Source organism: Triturus cristatus, chromosome 4_1 (assembly GCF_964204655.1).
Source record: "Triturus cristatus chromosome 4_1, aTriCri1.1, whole genome shotgun sequence".
Taxonomy (NCBI): domain Eukaryota; kingdom Metazoa; phylum Chordata; class Amphibia; order Caudata; family Salamandridae; genus Triturus; species Triturus cristatus.
Genome location: NC_140585.1, coordinates 657,269,305 through 657,286,747, shown reverse-complemented (window position 1 = coordinate 657,286,747; position 17,443 = coordinate 657,269,305). Strand labels below are relative to the sequence as shown.

At 46.2% G+C, this 17,443-nt stretch overlaps 1 protein-coding gene across 3 annotated transcripts in view; it reads right to left on the bottom strand.

Moving 5' to 3' along the window:
• Positions 1-327: 327 nt before the first annotated feature.
• The window catches only part of PRICKLE1 (prickle planar cell polarity protein 1), a 135,302-nt gene continuing 118,186 nt past the window's right edge, over positions 328-17,443 (bottom strand). For all 3 annotated transcript variants that reach the window (XM_085653055.1, XM_085653057.1, XM_085653056.1), the window contains exons 2-8: positions 12,078-12,256; positions 7,494-7,607; positions 6,832-6,969; positions 5,504-5,707; positions 4,853-5,039; positions 3,123-3,998; positions 328-2,276 (exon numbers count right to left, since the gene is read on the bottom strand). In XM_085653055.1, the coding sequence (XP_085509181.1) occupies positions 1,411-2,276; positions 3,123-3,998; positions 4,853-5,039; positions 5,504-5,707; positions 6,832-6,969; positions 7,494-7,607; positions 12,078-12,209 (2,517 nt within the window). In that variant the 5' untranslated portion in view covers positions 12,210-12,256 and the 3' untranslated portion in view covers positions 328-1,410. The remainder of the gene's footprint in view (positions 2,277-3,122; positions 3,999-4,852; positions 5,040-5,503; positions 5,708-6,831; positions 6,970-7,493; positions 7,608-12,077; positions 12,257-17,443) is intronic.

The following is a 17,443-nucleotide window of genomic DNA, read 5'->3' as shown; positions in this document are numbered from 1 at the left end:
TATGCACGGAGGTGGAGAGAGTCGTTTATGACAGCAGAGGCTTCCCCGAGAAGTTTGAAAAAAGTTTAGGGGAACTGGAGGTCATGGACCAGAGGAGGACCCTGGTGACACACCCGGAGATGAGACTCAGTAACCTTACCAATGAGGGGGAACCTGCACTGGAGCATGGAGAAAGATGTGCTGAGGGGTTAAGCTTGGGAACTGATTGCCTTCTGGGAGGAGGGGAAGAGCAATGGCCAACATTGATTTTGGTTGATTTGCAAGAACGTATTGCATGTGTACTTCTGTTTGTTCAGTAAAAATCAATATGAAAACAAGACACTCAAATATAATATAGAATGTTTTTTATAAAATAACAGCCATTGAAATTGCATGTTTGTTGTACCGATATATTCCAGGTTTTTTTGTGTTTTTGTGTTTTGTTTTTTTTACATTTATACAGTGTACAATGTCTGATCCATAAATAACACTTGCACAATTACAAGTATTTACACTTCCTGGCCATGCATGCAGGGCTTTCTAGCTAAACCAAGAGGCACAAGATAAAGGTTTTGCATCACAAAGTAATACAGATTTCCAAAATGCTAAGCTCTATAAAACCCTGACAAAAATACAAGCAACCACTGTAAAGCTGTTGTCAAGCCCACTTCCCACGCCATTCTAAAAGTGTGGCACACTTCTTGCAATTCAGGGATATAAAAATATCAGGTTTTAAAATTTTAACTATACAATATGTACATTAATATTTGCACTATTAAATTATGAATACACTTATTCTACTAAATGGTACATTATAAATATAAACATTTGGATTTATTTTTCTCACTGGAGCTCATGTAATACTCTATGTTGTAAAAGTTGGCTAATGAGTTTCAGGACACAAGAGTCTGCTTTGTTTCCAAGATCACATGCTATTTTGGGGAAATCTAAAGCACTATATATTGCATTCTAAATGAGTAGTAACAATGTGTATGCCCCTAATAAAGCAAACCCATAAACATTCAGAACCGCCCAAGTTCCCTTCTTAATGAGAACTGTTTTTCCTTCAATCGGATTCTTGTCCATTCAGGTTGTTTGGGAACCGTATGTTACATTGATTTAATGGACATGTTTCTTTAGCACTCTAGCACTGTCTTCGGACTCAAAATGCCAAAACTTGGGAAACAAGTTGTATTAAACGCAACTGCAGTGCAATGGAGAACCACACCTAAAAAGAAAACCTGGCAATCGCGTAGTAAATGCTTTGAAAAGGAAACAATCATTTTAAAATTGTAATTGCCATTAGGAATATCTGTTACATTGATAAAGCACTCAGAATTAACTTATCAACTTGCATAAATACATTAACTGTAGTTTTGATTGTAACTGCAAAGTCTTCTAACGAGTCAATATAAAAAGGTGCCCAAAAAGCTAGGAAATGATGCAGTTTTTTCCTTTGTGTCCCTTCTTTTTCTTGGATTTGGTGGTTCTTTGGCCCATCTGAGAACTTGGGTGGACAGTTTTTGGACAAGAAAGGTCGTCTGTGTAGTACTGATATCTTTGCGGCCGCGGCTGTGGAATAGGCTGTCCCAGAAAGTAGCCTTCCTCTTCAGAATCTGAAGAGGATGATGAGCAAGTTGAACACCAAGAATCATCATCCTCACCGTACAGTGCCATCAATTTACTAGCCATTTGGTTCTGGTTTGGTAGTCCATAACTGGAAGAGGCATGCGCATATTGTCCAAAACGCTCAGAATTCTGAATGTACGCCTGAATTTCATGGGTTTTATTGTGGAAAAGTCTATTATATTCATCAGGAGTGTAATGGCGATGTCTCTCCTTTGGAGGGGCCTTTCGCTCGGAGACTAGGTTAAGGGCATTGTCAGAACGTGACTTCCTGCTCCTCCGGTGGCGACTGTGATGGTGGCTGTGCCTATGGCTACGCTCATCAATATTGTAAACGCGTCTGCGAGTCCGTTCACTCATTGGTGGATGGCGGACGTGCTCAGAACTCCCACTGTCAATAACATCGTCCGAAAACTTGACCTGCTGTGGTCTTGTCTGGGATTTGGATCTCCTCAGAACAGACACATGCATTGGTTTTTCTTCTGGCAAAGGCTTTTCTTGACATAACTCTGAGCTTAAACTTTTCAAAGATTCAGCACTCCTGTGAAGCATGGACGAGTTCATTGTTCCCATGATGCTCATTTTCTCACAGTCTTCGGTCTCCATATCTTGAAAACTTTGCAGAGAATACAAGGACGGTCTTTGCTTGCCTTCTACATCTCCAGAAGCCCCTAAAACGAGAAACAACAATTACAGAACTGTACCTTCTAACTCTACTCTTAAATTAGGTGGTGGAACAGCCACCTTATAGACAAACTAAAACTAAAATTAGAAAACCGTTTGTGGAGCACCATATTCACAACGAATCTGACATGTTAAAAACTAGAACGCGTTAATTGGAAGTCAGGCTGAATATAAAGATCTTTGACAACGAACAAAAAAAAAAAAACGCGTTCCGATTTCAGTGATAATTATTTGGAAAGAATATACAGCTAAAGTAGTCCGATATGCTCCCTCTATCAATTAGGCTTTTGTTCTTTCCTTCTCACCAGATTCAAGCGTATATATTAAGCACCACACACCACTGCACCGTTGGAGGGCAAGGTTTAGCTTGTGGAATTCCCTTACCGAACTCTTCTGCTCTGCAGTGTAGAGGTGAGAGAATATTAGTCCTTTTTCCCCAACTTTTGCAGCTATTCCCTCCCCCTTTATTTCTAGCACATTTTCAAATAAGTAGTATTATTTCTATTTATCTTGTAACAGTCTCTGTAACTTGTGCCAATAAAGCATATGTTACAAAAACAAGAATCCTGGTTACTACTGCCACCATAGTTTACGCAATTTGTTGGGCTGGGACATTTTCCGCTGCACCTTATTTGGAGAGAACAGGCAAGGGCAGGAAGTAGATTTAAGCACACAGTTAATCAAACCTCAAATATATTGACATCTTTTCTGCGTCCCACGCAAGGATGTAACCCTGTCTGCCTACACAAATACTTTCCTAATCCACAAGCTCAGTTCATCATTCTAACAAACAACTAAATATTTTGCTGATGAGACAAACACATTTCAAGTACCTGTGATATTAGACAACGCCAAGGAGTCCAGGGAGTCTCTGACACTTTGCTCTTGAAGCTTCAGATCCTCAGACAAACATTCCAGGGAACCCTCGTACCACGGGGCCTCCTTATGCTTGTAACCAACACTTCCATGCTCAATGTCCAGTTCTTGAATTTTTCTGCTGCTGGCAGGGCCCGGATGGCTTCCATAAGCCGAATCACCAAGTCCATCTTGAGACTGAGCCCAGTACATATCGGACTCATATTTTTTACTGGCCAGGCTTTGGCTCTTATCGGTCTTTTTCAAATCTAGCCTGTTTTTGACTAGGTTGTCAGTGATCCAGTGCTCATTGGATCGATGATCTTCAATGGGTTGCTGGAAGATACCCTGGTCTCCAAATTTTAGCAACAGCTGTGTCATGTAGTCTTCATGCTCGGCCCATTCTTCATGATCTTCTGGTGAATCTTGTTCGCCTCTTCCTTTCCAGAAAGAATCACTGTCGAAGCTTCCTCTTTGCCTTTGAAGGCTCAGGTCATCGAGCTTACGGGAGATTGTGTCGTCAGCATTGCCAGAAATGGAAAGACCTGGAAACTTGTAATTCAGTGCAGGAGACAACAAGAGGGACTGTCTACATTGATCAGCAGACCGGCTGCTTTTCCCCATGCGCACACTTCTCCTCGACTCTCTTGACCGTGCCGACTGGAACGCGGAATCAGAAGAGTCGGAGGCATGAACGTCTTCTCCTAAACTACATGTTTTAGAGCAATAAATCCGTCCTTGTTTAGGGAGAAAGGGGCACCCCAAAAGGGATGATTTGCACTGTGCACAAGCAAAGCAAGTCTCTGTGGCATGCCAATGCTGCCCGTCATAGGTCATCTGAGCATGATCCACACCTAAAATAGGAGAAAATTGGAGTGAGAAAAAGGTTATACGTTAGGTAATAATGAAAGGGACACAATGTAATGCAACATGAGCACCATGTCAAGATACAAACTTTAGTCATATCCATCATGCACAGTGAAAGCAAATTAAGTTCAAACCCTCAGACCGTAACAATGTGTGGGAGTGTAGTAGGCACCATTTCAATAAACGGCTGGAGCTAAATATAACACACGGCTATCTTCTAGAAAAACAGGCTTATCTAGAAAAAGAGATATAGGTTTAGTGACTTGAAGCACTTCCATATTTTCCTCACGGCATAAGACGGCCCAGATCAATGTAAAAATGTTACTAGCCATGGACTATAGCACACACTAAAGTGTTTGTAGTTGTTAGTCCAATTATCACTGTAAAATCAAATAACCACATTTTGACCGGGGTCCAAACCAACACTTTCAGAAACCCAGTAGTTGATTACTCTACAAACACTCACACCACCGTCATTAAAACAGAACAGGGCTAAAGGCCCAGCAACAGGCAACACAGGGACTGCAGTGATGGCCTTTTAGATAGGGCTATTTGTATTGGTGCCTGACATAATTAAAAGCGCACAAACTTCAACGGACGTGTCCGAAACTTCATTATGTAAAATGTGCTTGCACAGCGATCCCTGAAAAATCGGAGTGGACAGCAGAATTATTTTATCAGCCCTCCTGAGGGGCCATTGGAAGGGTGCCTCGGAGATTGGCTGGCTGAAGTACTTTTTACGAGCATGGGTCTCTGTTGAGTGTTGACAGTGGTGGTCTACACAGCTCGTTTTCTGAAGCAGAGTGCGGCCAGTCCCCCATTAGGCTCAGGGTTTCCTTACCAATATGTTCACCGCAGGACTCGCAGTACTCGGCATAGAGCGACTCGAAGCACCCACAGCAGAAGGGCCGTCCGTCCTTCATGATGTATCTCTGCCCACCGAGGACAGTCTCACACTCGAAGCAACAGAAGTGCTTCATGTGCCAGTGGCGGCCTTCAGCCTCTGTGCACTCGTCTGAAAAAATGATCTGCAAAAGCAAGACAAACCACACATTTTCATTAGTTAAAAGGTCCGTGGTGCCAAAATGAGCAACTCTTGGGGAGGGGCAGGGGAGGGTGATGGACAGGCCAGGCAGTGCGCTTGAGCTGGGTAAAACTTGGCAAATTGATATAGGCGCTTTGAAAGGCGAACATGCAGTAAGACACCTAAACACATACAGGTACTCTCAGTGGGAGAGTTCCACTCTTTTCCACAGTAAGTGCAGTGGTTGACTTTCCACTTTTGGCTAGATACAACTTTACCTAGGCAACAGTGAACATGTGGTCTACACACACAGGATGGAATGAAAGTTGGCAAATGTAGCAAATTCCAGCAAGCGTTGCACTTTTTGGCCACAGACTATGAAAGAAGCAGAGCGCCAGCATGCACGAGGCTAGCTCTACACACAAAAGGACTAATGGCTTTGTTAAGCGCCTGGGGGCGGGGCTCTACCTCGTCACACGCTGAGCAGCGTGGCTTCAGCAGCTCTGCGTGGTGCCGGCCGCAGTGAATTTTTCCGTCCTGGTAAAAGTAGATGAGGTCGACGAGAAGTTCATTGCAAGTGGAGCAGGCGAAGCAGGAAGGATGCCAGCACACGCCTGGCCCAGCCCGCGACGCAAACACGGCCACTTCACCTCCATTTATCTTTTTTCCACACTACAAAAGAAAAATAATGAAAAATAATGAAATTAAGACTTGTATTACACGAGTATCAGCCCATATGTTACCAGTTACACTCAAGACAAAATACCCCTGTATGCAAACGTCACACGTAAAACATTCTGATAATGCTCAACCATAAACCGACCCTCACCAGGACGGACATGACTGATGTGCATTATTTACTTTTTAAAGAACTCGCTTTAACCTGGCTTTCATTACTGGGAAGTGGTTTGATGATTACAGCCATCTGGCCATGATTGGACACATTTCCTATGTAGAAAACGTTTTAGGGTTTTCATACATCCGTGGCGCGCTGAATGGAAGGCATTTGCTAAAGACGTCACTGCCGTAACCACAACCTGCGAGGATAATGCGGTACAGCAAAGATTACTGCTCAGTGGGCCACGGTCGCCGTTACTCTGCTAGGGCACCTCCAGGCCTGGCCCACTAGACCAGGGTGGGACCTCTCGGGAGGCCGAGTGGTGAGGGAGGGGCTGTACAACATTCAGAGCAGGCTTCGATATTGTGTCTAGAGCACGGGCTAATCTGAAGCAGAGTCTGGGGCTGCAGGAGCGCTAGGTGCAGCCAACGAGCGAGGCAGACACCTGAAGAACCTGCAGGGGGCGGTAGAGCGCGACATTGGGAGCAGTATTGACTGAAAGGTCAGATAAACTGCAGAGGGGAGATGCTTTAGAGGCAAGAAGGAGTTTGCGCGAAGATTAAACCGAGCAAGGGATTCAAGGAGTCGTCACATGGCCTAGTGTGTATGAAGAAATAAGAACCGTGTGACACATTTGTCCCACACTCAAAAGATGTTCTTGTCTAACGTTGACTTTGCCCTTATTGAAGAATAGCATGCTATTGAGAAACCACCACCAGGCCATTTTTAAGGAATAACAGTATTGATTACCGAACAATAAAAAGGTATCTGTTGTAGCTTATGTGCTCAAAAAACCATACTGAGTGATACTGCTTTTTTAAACCCTCACTTCCTCAAAGATGCACCCCAAAAGCTGGCACTAGCAGCAATGGGTAAGACTTCAGATTACAGCCGGCCCCACCGTACAGCAAGCACGGTTGCAGAACCGGAAGTTACGTGATGTGCGAGGGGGACTTACCTGCTCACAAATGGCATGCATGGCTGCCCTGGAGAGCAGTCGGATGGAGCCTCTGCCCAGCGCCTCCTTCTTGCGCTGAGTGCTGAACATCTGCAGCTCCTTCTTCTCCTCCTCGCTCAAAGACTGGCAGTACCTCACCTGCAGAGGGAAGAGAGCAACGATTATTCAACCCACCCTGCTCACATGCTTTGTCTATTCAAGATGATCACACGTGCCCATCATCTGCCCACTTTTGCCTGGTACAATGCAATCCGATTTTAGCATGGGTGGCCAAATAGATTTCAACACAGAATACTTTTTTTTCCTACCGCCCAGAGAAAGAAATCCTAGTCCAGAACGGGGTGCCAAATTCAAAATATCGGACCTTACACAAAAGCCCTCAAATGCTGAGGCTTGGTGTGTGTGAGCTTCCGGATAGCTGCTGGGTGGCTGCAAACACTGTAAAAAGTACCCTCCGTTTATTGCACCCGTCCTGCGTCACCAGCAACACACCTCCCAGACAACCGCTAAAATGGACGAGCAAACACTGGTAACCCAACAATGCACGGTCCATGCGGAGCATACACAGATTAACGGCGGACTGACGAGAAATGCCATGTCTGCCCCACCGGCCTTACAAGGTTTCCACGAAGCACGACCACCTGTTTCCCCTTGAAACGTACCTCGTTGTCGTGTGGCGGGAGCTGGTACAGCAACTGTTTGCTGCGGTTCTTTTCTCCGAGGCTATTAACATAGGGGACCTTCTCCTCGGGCAGGCAGGCGAAGTAGAGCTGCACCTAGGGAATGGGGGAAACGCGTTTAATAATCCAGCGGACACCGAAAACACACAACAACAAAGCCCACAAACAAAATACAAAGGACAGCGAACCAAAGAAGCATACCTAGGGAAAGACAGCGGGCGCATCTCTTAGCACATCACACACCCCTCCCCCATGACCAGGGTTTACTGAAAAGAGTTCAGGCTGCCAGAGAAGAGCAGTGACAGGATTTACTGTCTTCCCTTATTGCCCAACCACATGAGCTAACTCAGCAGAACTGGGCACCTCTGATAGAAGTAACACGCAGATGCTGAATTGCTCTCCTGGAATGCAATTTGCAGCGTCAATTAGGGGGTGCCATAAATTATGCACATTTAACGCTGCCATTACACCCGCCCCCTTGCCAGGCATAGTCAACAAATCTGTTGAAATGCCAAGGCCCCCCCCCACAATTACCACACATAACCTGCGGGGCGATTCCGAAGGGCCTCTGTAAAGAGATTTAATTTGCCCTCGCGTTTTACACGTTGGTGAGACTAAAGCGGGGTTTGTGGCCGTCCCCTCGTCTCCCGCTGTTAAGGTTCACACCGAGCATCAGCTTTCATCGCTTCCATCTGAGCTGTGCCCCGGAGCCCAGGGCCCTGGTCCTCCAGGGAGGAGGGAGCCGGGGACACATTTCAACCAGATGCAAGTTCACTTTGAAGAAAAGAGAACAAGTCCCTACAAGTTTTTATTGGGAATTAAAACAAAAAAAGATAACCCCCCTCTCCCTGGGGCGAGCAAAGCGCACTTTTCATGTTCTCATATGGACGCAATCACCTCAGTTCTTTGGGGGCGGGTCTGCAGGTTCACAGATAGATGCAACATTAGAAGTTTCATCATTGTTCCTTACAAATATGCACTCTAATCTGGATGTGCATGCAGGTCTCCACTGAGACTGCCTACCAACGATCACTGGTGTTGCAGCGGAGAGCCTGATGCCATATTTGTTCAGTTTTAACAGGATCCTTTCCTCAGCATCATGAAAGCAGCGAAGCAGCGGCCAAACCGATTTTTCAAAGGCTCCTCCAGTAAGTGACTGGTGCACATGAAGGCCTCAAAGAGGCCGAATAGGGCTGGGTGGCAGCTGGAACGGGTTTGCCTGTGGATTTAAGAACCCTTGCAAGGTAACTATTTTGGACAAGGTTACATTTCCACTGTAAGCAAGCAATCTGGAGGAGTCCCGGCGCTCTAATTCACACGTAAGGAACGAACAAGAGAGCGCCAGAGCCACATTTTAACCAGATGCCAGTTCATTGTCAATAAGACAGCTGCAAGCTTTTCTGGGGATTAAACCGACAAAAAAAGTAACTATTTTTCCTGCTGCTGTTAAACTTTATGTTTGGATCCCCCGAGGATACACTACAGCAAGGTGCTCTTGGGGTGAATTCGCAGGGAGCTCATGGCCAGCGCTGGACAATATATGGAACACCACACTGAGACTAACACCAGGAAAATGTATTTTTAAGCAAATGTGCCACTTGCACCTTGTGACATCGCAAGGCTACCAGGCCAACATGGTCTTGTGATGAGGCACAAAGTTGAAATTGGCAGCCTGTGATCTGCTTTATCTACTAATGTAAGGGCGATGAGGCCTAAAGAGGGGATGCATTTTAGGAGTAGGTTCTGGATGGTTGCATTTATGCCACACAACCAGGAAATTCACAGAAGGGATATACTTTGTTCTAAAAGGAGTTGTGTCTCTGAAAATGTGGCCTGTATCGGGTCCCATGGACACCACTGATGAAGTGGAACTCTGATGAGGGGAGAAATGAGGGCAGGACCAGCCACTTACATATCTTTGGCTGATTTAGACAGCACAAGTCATTTTTCGAGTAGTTGACTATTGTGGTAAAAAAGTGATGAACCAATGAAATGGTTTCAATCTGTGTAATCTGGCGTCTTGACCATTCCTAACGAGGTAGGAATTTCACCCAACTAAATGACATTCTGCCAGATCACAGGAGCAAAGAGGCGTCGTAGACAAATACTGCATCACCTTGAAAGTCCTATATGCCCTACAAGTCCTTATCATGTTCCCCCAAATCAGTGCACTTGCTTCTTTAGGGGAAATTTGCATGACCTTTTAGTGAACAACCAAAAATGGCAAGTAGGATCATGTAAGCAATACCAAAACTGGAAACTATATGGTCAAACAGGTGATTGGCATCCCAACATATTTCAGCAAACTTTCAATCCATTGAACTCTCAAGCTGGTCTCAGGGGAAGCATTTAATGGGCATCTTCAGTAATGAAGCTTTAGTGGGCTCAGTTAAAGAAGGAAGAATAGGTCAATGTCCGAGAACAGCCAGTACAATTTTGAGGGAAATTATGCCTCAGCAGACAGGAGATTCAAAAGAAGACAAAGTCCCATGGAATAGGTGTGCACGCAATATTTAATTAGGAAGGAGTTCTCAGATGAAATAGCTACCGATATGTCTGGGACTACTAGATATTCCTCGGTCCTTTTCAAGAGCTCCCCATCTTTGCCAATCAAAGAAGCTGGAGTCTTAATAAGTAGGGTGCCTTGCATGGAATCACAGGCCTGTAAAATGGGAAAGCCAGGATAAGACATTCAAGATCTCCAGACTCCATTCAATCAAAACAAATTTGCACCTATGAAGCTTATCAACTTCAGTCCAGTGGTTTGTGTGCACATGGCAGGATTGAGCCTTCTTCCCCTACAGAGTCAGGTTTCTATCTTGCTGTTGTTTGAACCATTGACGGTAGGGACAGAAGTGCATCAGGACCAGTCCTTTGGGCACAGGTGGCTTCAAGATGCTTTGAGGAGGAAGCTGATTTTGCCGTTTTTACCTTTTACTCCTTCCTGTAATGGTCGTGAGATGGACCATCAGGCTGTAGGCGGAACCTAATGCCCCCACATTGTGGAGCCAAGCAAAAGGAAGTCACTGGCAGATCACCTTTAACCCCAAATCCTAACAAACTACAGATTTTAGATGCCTTCTCCAACAAACACTGCTTCAGCTTAGCTTCCCACATCCGGAACAATCACCCCTTGTGGTATTCAGATCTTGGAGGCTCTGGGCTGCACCCCACAGTAACTGATGCTTACAATTTGTTTAGTTCGCAAACTAATAGCTTGCTCTTACCAACTTAAAACTCTAAACAATCCCTAGGCAAAGAAGACTAGTATCGGGAAAAAAGACCTGCATTTCACGAGACACAAAGAAGCATTTTCTGGATTGCCTTCATATCTACAGTTAGGAAGAAAGCCACTCATGGTTTATTTAGAAGCAGTTAAAATACCCCGGGTGGCATTGTAGAATTTATTATCTGTAGTTTTGTTCCTTTGCTGTATTTGTATATTTTAGGATTTGTAAGCTGCAGCTTGCAAATTTCAAGTAGGGATGTTGTGGTGGGAATGTTTGCACATACATCTTGCAAGCTACTGTCATCCGTATGGTTCTGTGCTCACTCCTTGTTTAAGGTGGTTCTGGGCTCACTCTTGGTTTAAACAGGAAGATTAACACGGCAGTAATTTGTACCTGGTTTTAAAATACAACAAACGGATAAAATCGGAAATCTACTTAAAAAAAAAAAACATACTGAAAGAGCAGCTTCCCTTCGGGATTGTTTTTCTGTACAGGGCTAAATGGCAACATTAGTCATATCCCATTATAATAATGAGCAATTTTGAAACAAATTCCTGCTGCTACATTCAGTTATGACTGGAGGGGTCACTTTGACAGGATGCCACTTACTATTGGTAACTATTGTAAAACACGTGCTGTTCGCTCAGCAGAGTAGTAGTTAGCAGTTGTTAATTCCAACTGATCTGGTGGTGGTTCAATCTGTGTGGAGCGCAGGGGTTAACCGTGGAACGCCAGGTCTGACTATGGGCTTTGTGCAGACCAGCTTAACCAGCAAACACACAATGGTTTGCTGTCCATGAACAGCTATAAAAGTATTTGCAAATATCATGGAACCAGAGGGAATAACAGAGGCACAGCAGTGCCGTGAGAGTCAAACTTCACACATGCATGTACTGGAGTTTTTTGATGACGTCCTTGCTTCGCCTATTGCTCAGCTCTACAGCCCAAACGTCCATGTTTTATAACTTCTGCTGTGCACTTTTTGTCACTAATCTCCCTTCACCCCACTGTGCTGTTTTTCCCCCCAGGGGCACCTTACTCTAAGTAAAATTATACCCAGGGACTATGTGCTTAAATGTTGGGTGTTAATGACTTAATGAGGAGTAACCAATACCCTCTTTGTGAAACAAGCTTGCACGGACAGCGGATTGACGTTTATTTTGGTTGAACATGCACAGTTTGGCTGATTGAGGAAAGCGATTTTTGCTCCTTGATTTATTCTTTATTGGGTGGCCATGACCTACCCGCCACCTTTTCCCAATGATTATACATGGCTTCCAGTGAGTCCCAGGGCACCACTATTCTGTACACTACATGGCGCAGCAGCGTCACCTACCTGCTCTGGCCGTAGGCCGGGCGGAACCCACGTGTACTCTTCCAGGGCACATCCGGAATCGTCATCAGAGGTCGAGCTCCTTTGACACCCGAAGGCAAGCTTGTTGATCTTCTGCTCCATTTCCAAGGGCATCGTTAGACACAGAAACACCAACACCCCGAGGTCATCAAGCACGGAGTCTGCAAAGACAGCAAGCACACACGTGTTCAGAGCAGAGACCGAGGTTAGAAGCATGGCCAGTGAGGATCATCTCAAATTATGAAGACAACTCTTAGAAATACATCTCTTGTCCTTCCAGTGTTACTGCCCACTCTTTTACAATGTATTTACACATCAGGGACTTTGGCAGCTCAGCTCATCTTAGCAGGGAGCGATGGTGTCAACAACATGACCCGAGACATTGTCTGCCAATTTAAGATTCGCCTAGTTCTGTCCATTTGAAAAGCAATAGCCTCACTCAATCGCCAAATGCATGAACATAGGGTACAAACGTGATCACATTTAGTTGCAACACGAATTTCATCGAAGACCAAAAGTGCAGCCTTGCCTTTTAGTTTGTGTAAAGTTCCACAAGTTTTTTTAGGGAACAAGTGAACAAATATGGGGTACAGTAGAGACAACAGCTAAACGTAGCCAGTTTTAATATACCATCAGCAGTTTCATCTCCATTCTTAATCGCAGGGAACATCTTAGAAACTGCAAACCTAGTAGCACTCAGCCGCCCACAGGTTTATCACAGTTCAAGGTCTGCAGGGGTACCCTGTATGCAACTTTCCCAGATCCTTTTCCTGTTGGGACAAATCTTGCATAATAATTTATTCAGGAGTCTGGTCAGGTTAACAGTGTGTTAATGTCCTTATAAAGGCTTTCAAGCCACATTAATAGGGTTACAAAATGACTTTGTGGCACAGTAACCACTGGTTTGTAGTCCTGGACTTTTATTCGGTTGATGGTCATCGGGGCCCTTTGGACTAAAGTAGTCGATAATAAGATTTGTGATACGAAATGTCTGAAACATAATGTCCCAGGTGACAGAGTCGCCCAGTAACCCTAAACGTAACAGGACTCCTAAGAAAAGATGACCAGGTAGATGGGCCGGCCTTTCCTCATGAGCACCTAATGGCTGCCTTAAGGAAGAGTTTCCAGGGCTGCAGAAGGCAACCTAGAGGTTCAGTGGACCCCTCTATACTCGAACGAGTAGGCGATGCCATTTCTCTGATGATGGCAGGGCAAGCGATGGTCACCACAGGTCTAGCCAACGGGTACAAAGAGGTACAAGCCCACACAACTTTCGATTTTTCAGTTGTTTGAAGTGAATGGTTCCACAATGCTGTATTTGTAAAAGTGTGCTGATTATACGTAACAGACCAGAACTATCCCACCTCAAGGCTCAGGGGAAAGCAATTGGATAGATGGGCGAGCAAGTTCAGGGGTGGGGTTAGGAGAATAGAAAGAAAAACAAACTCATTGGGCATCAGGAGAGGTCTTGTTCATGAAGTGCTTTTAAAGACTGCTTCTGAAGGTCTTTAGTATAATTCGGGGTCGCTCTGTGTACTTCAGAGTCAATAGACAACAATTTAGGTTGAGCATGTGTAACCAAACTTGTTAGAAATGTGCCTCCTCATTCCAAATCCAAGGGCATTGACCTAGGCATTTTAGAGGGCTTAAGGCAGCAGGTACCACACCTCACTGGGCAGCCACTCATTCCTCCCTCCACGGAAGCAAAACAAACTTCACTTGGAAACAAGCGCAAATCAACCCAAAACGCATTCACACACCTACGTATCAGGAGTATGGGAATATAAACAGCGTCTGCTGTGGCAAGCAGAGGCACTGGTATTGCTACTAGACATACATTTAGCCTCAAAGACCTACAGCCAGGAAGGTGTACCCATGCCAACACTAGATGGCTTAAGGCCATGTCCTAGCCAGGATGTAACAAAGGCCTGCACAGCCCTTGTGGTGCACAGGGGGGGGGGGGGGGGGGGGGGAGACGAGGGGGGGTTGGGGGTTCGCTGGTATGATAACCTTGCATCGGCCAAGTCAACTAAGCCTCTTTCAAGGGCATCAGTGACACGGGGAGGCCATTCATGTGCACCAGCTGACTGCAGTACCGGCCCGCCCAAGAGAAAGCAGACCTCCCCCCTCCCCCCTCCCACCCAGCAGAGGCATTTGACTTCACTTCACCCCGAACAAAAAGTCACGCTGACCTCATTTCCTCGCGCACCGTTTGAAGGTTGCGACCTCTTGAACAGCCCCTCGTTGCGAACAGGTGCAACTTATTGATGTCTCCGGAGCTTGAATCAAGGGCTGGGCCAGCGATGCTGCCTTCATTGACTGCCGCATGAAAGGGCCGTCGGTGGCGGCGGGGAGCCCGCGCCTGCAGGGAGTGACTGCGCTGGCTGCAAAACCAACCGGGCGGCGCAGCAATCCTGCCAGCAGAGGGAGCGCGCGAGGCCTCCCCGAAATGGAACGCAAATCACCCCGAAAAGATAAGAGTCTCGACGGATACCCTTCCTGTACAATTTTAATAGTAGAAATCAGTGCGTTACCAGTGTGCTAGTGCTAGAAAGGTGATAAACCCCCAACACATACTCCTGCTTTAATTATAAAAATCCAGCAATAATCAGGGTTCATTGGCCCCTCTGGGCACCGGTGCCACTGCATCTGCTGCACCAATGGAAACCACGCCCCGATGCCAATCTAACCAATACTCCGACCACTGCCAAGTGCTTTAAGTGGTGATTATATTTTATCCCCTGGGATCGTATACCCCAACTATGGCTAGTTAGCCACGCATGCCCATGATCTGGTTCTGAGAAAAGAGTGGTGCCATAATGCTGCACTAGCGTTATCCGGCATACAGGCCTGCAATCAAGGACTGCACCACCCCAGCCCTTACTGGCCGCGCGGGGATTAAAGGACGAACCGACCACAGAGATTCAAACCTGCGAATCGCTGCTGTACAAAGGCCTCAGCAGCAGGTGCTCGACCCGCAGAGCTAGCAAAGTCTTTTAAAAACTGAAAACACCGCCTTCTCCCTTTGCTTCTTGCACTATCAGGAATGCAGGCGAAGTAGATTGCAAGGAGCCCAGATCCCATGTCATATTGTTCTGTGTTCACTGAGTAGTAACAGGCACGCGCTGGAGGACCCTGACCGAGGCTCTGCATTGTGACATGACAGTTACAAGCGCCATTTTGGGCGGTGCACAGAGGGGCAAGTGGATGTTTCAGTGTCTGCATGAAGCCACTAGAAGGCACAGTGTGACTAACCACGAAAGGAGCCAAAGCAGTCCATGCACACGAGCTTACAGGGCACTGCAATATGGCGGGGCCCTTGATGGGCACGAGACAGCCAGCACTTACTACCCGTGTTCTAACTCTAGCCCCGCATTCCCTACACCAGTACCTGGGCAGTAGCCACGCAGACATCGGATTAACATGATGTGAAAAGAATGAAGCGATGTCCTGGCATGTTTAAAGAGTGGTACCAGCATGCTGCCGCGTGCCATCCTCGGTTCATCGACCAATGAAAATAACCCACGTGACCTGCAGCCAAGGAATGCTAACAGGGGGCACTGACTGGGGCCGTGAAGGGAGCCATTCACTCGGCAGGGTAACGGCCAGGTTGTGTCTGTGGGAAAAAGCAGCCATGAAGTGTGCCTTTATGGGCCATATGCTTACGGCTACTGCCTACAAAGACATGGCTGCGCACTGTTTATATGGCTCCAACTGCGGTGTTAAATTCATGTACAGATTAGCAGGCCTGCTAAGGTACACAACACAGACGGCATACTTCGACGGGAGCACAAACACGGCCCAGGTGCCGCCAATCCCTCCTCGCTTCCATTCAGCATTTTCAATGGTGGCACGACGCTGTGCGTTCAAGGGGCCAGACATTCTACAAAGATACAAGGGAGGAGGCTAAGAAGCGACGCAGTGCATTGCATTCTGCATTCTGGAGGTGAACATGTTCCTCAACCAAAAGGCACATATTCTACCATCCTAATAAGGATGAAAGTTTGAACCAGCTCACTGGATTCGCCTCGGACAACAAACTCTGCCAACTATTCCAAGTCCAACACTTCCGGATGATTAAAGCCATACATTCTCCAAATAAAGGCGAACAAATAATCTCGTGTTTATACAATCTCTACTCTGCTTTCTTGAAGACACAGCATGGTGTGAACCCCCCAGCTATGGTGCTAGTCATTTGCATTCGAAGCTGTAGAAAATCTCGAGGTTAAATGCAGCCCAGGGCTACATGTCACTTAATAGGGCCCTAAAGCGGTCCTCCCACCCCACAGTATACAAATGATTACATACATAAATACAATGGCGCGGATTGCTCGCATACTGGCCTTTACAAGGACCCCTTTCAGAGCGGTTGGGAGAGCTACTTGGTTTCGGAGGCCACGGCCCCCGGAGAACAATCGCCCTCGGGAGCAACAATGATTCTGTGCCATGTTTATTGGGCGTCTCGGTATTAACCATTACCCAGCTTTATGACAGGCGACAGCTTACACGCAAAGGTTATTTTAAAGTTTGAAAGTAAATGCCCTCTTGTTGAATAGGGGCTCTGTCCAGCCAACATTTATTAAATGCCACATGCGCATCTGCCTGACCTCTATTGCGGCCTAAAACGGGACGTGAGGTGGAGGCCGTTCGACGTCTCACAATGATGACGCAATGCAGCCAACATGTCGGCAACTCGGACAGTATAGAAAGGAAGAAGGTCATTCAGCAGTTGCACAAACCCGTTGGGCACGGAGAATAAATGCCAAGATTTGGGACATTTTGATATCACACTACATCAACGTGTGGATGGAGCCTCCCCTAAGAGATGCTGGTTGCACGAGATAAACAGCCAAATTAAATGGGGGCTTTGGAGGCAGGTTGAAGTTTCTCCAAGCATACTCAGAGGAAGCGATAACATATAAAGGAAACTTAGCTTATCCCACATTAGATTTTAGGGCCCTTGCTTAATTAGCAGAAATTTGGCGTGAGCAGCTCAGGCTCCATCGAGTGTTTACCGCCACACATCAGCAGACAACAAAAGGCCAGTTCGGTGTGCCCAGTAGTCTGGATGCACTAAAGCATACACAAAGTGTTAGATGGAATGCAACCATGACACCCGAGTTTGGACCCAGACGCATGCAAATCAGTCTTGACCCTGCCCTACTGGAACTATCCATCCTAAACTGCCAGTCCCGGTTCTCCCTGTATTGGAATACAAGCAACTTAGGATGGGTTTCGCCCTAATTAGGACTTATCAGCCAGTTATATCATAGCTCCAGTGTGCACAGGACCCACGCCTGGGCATACCCACCCCACTCTGAAGTATACAAAAAGTGGTGGATGGCATG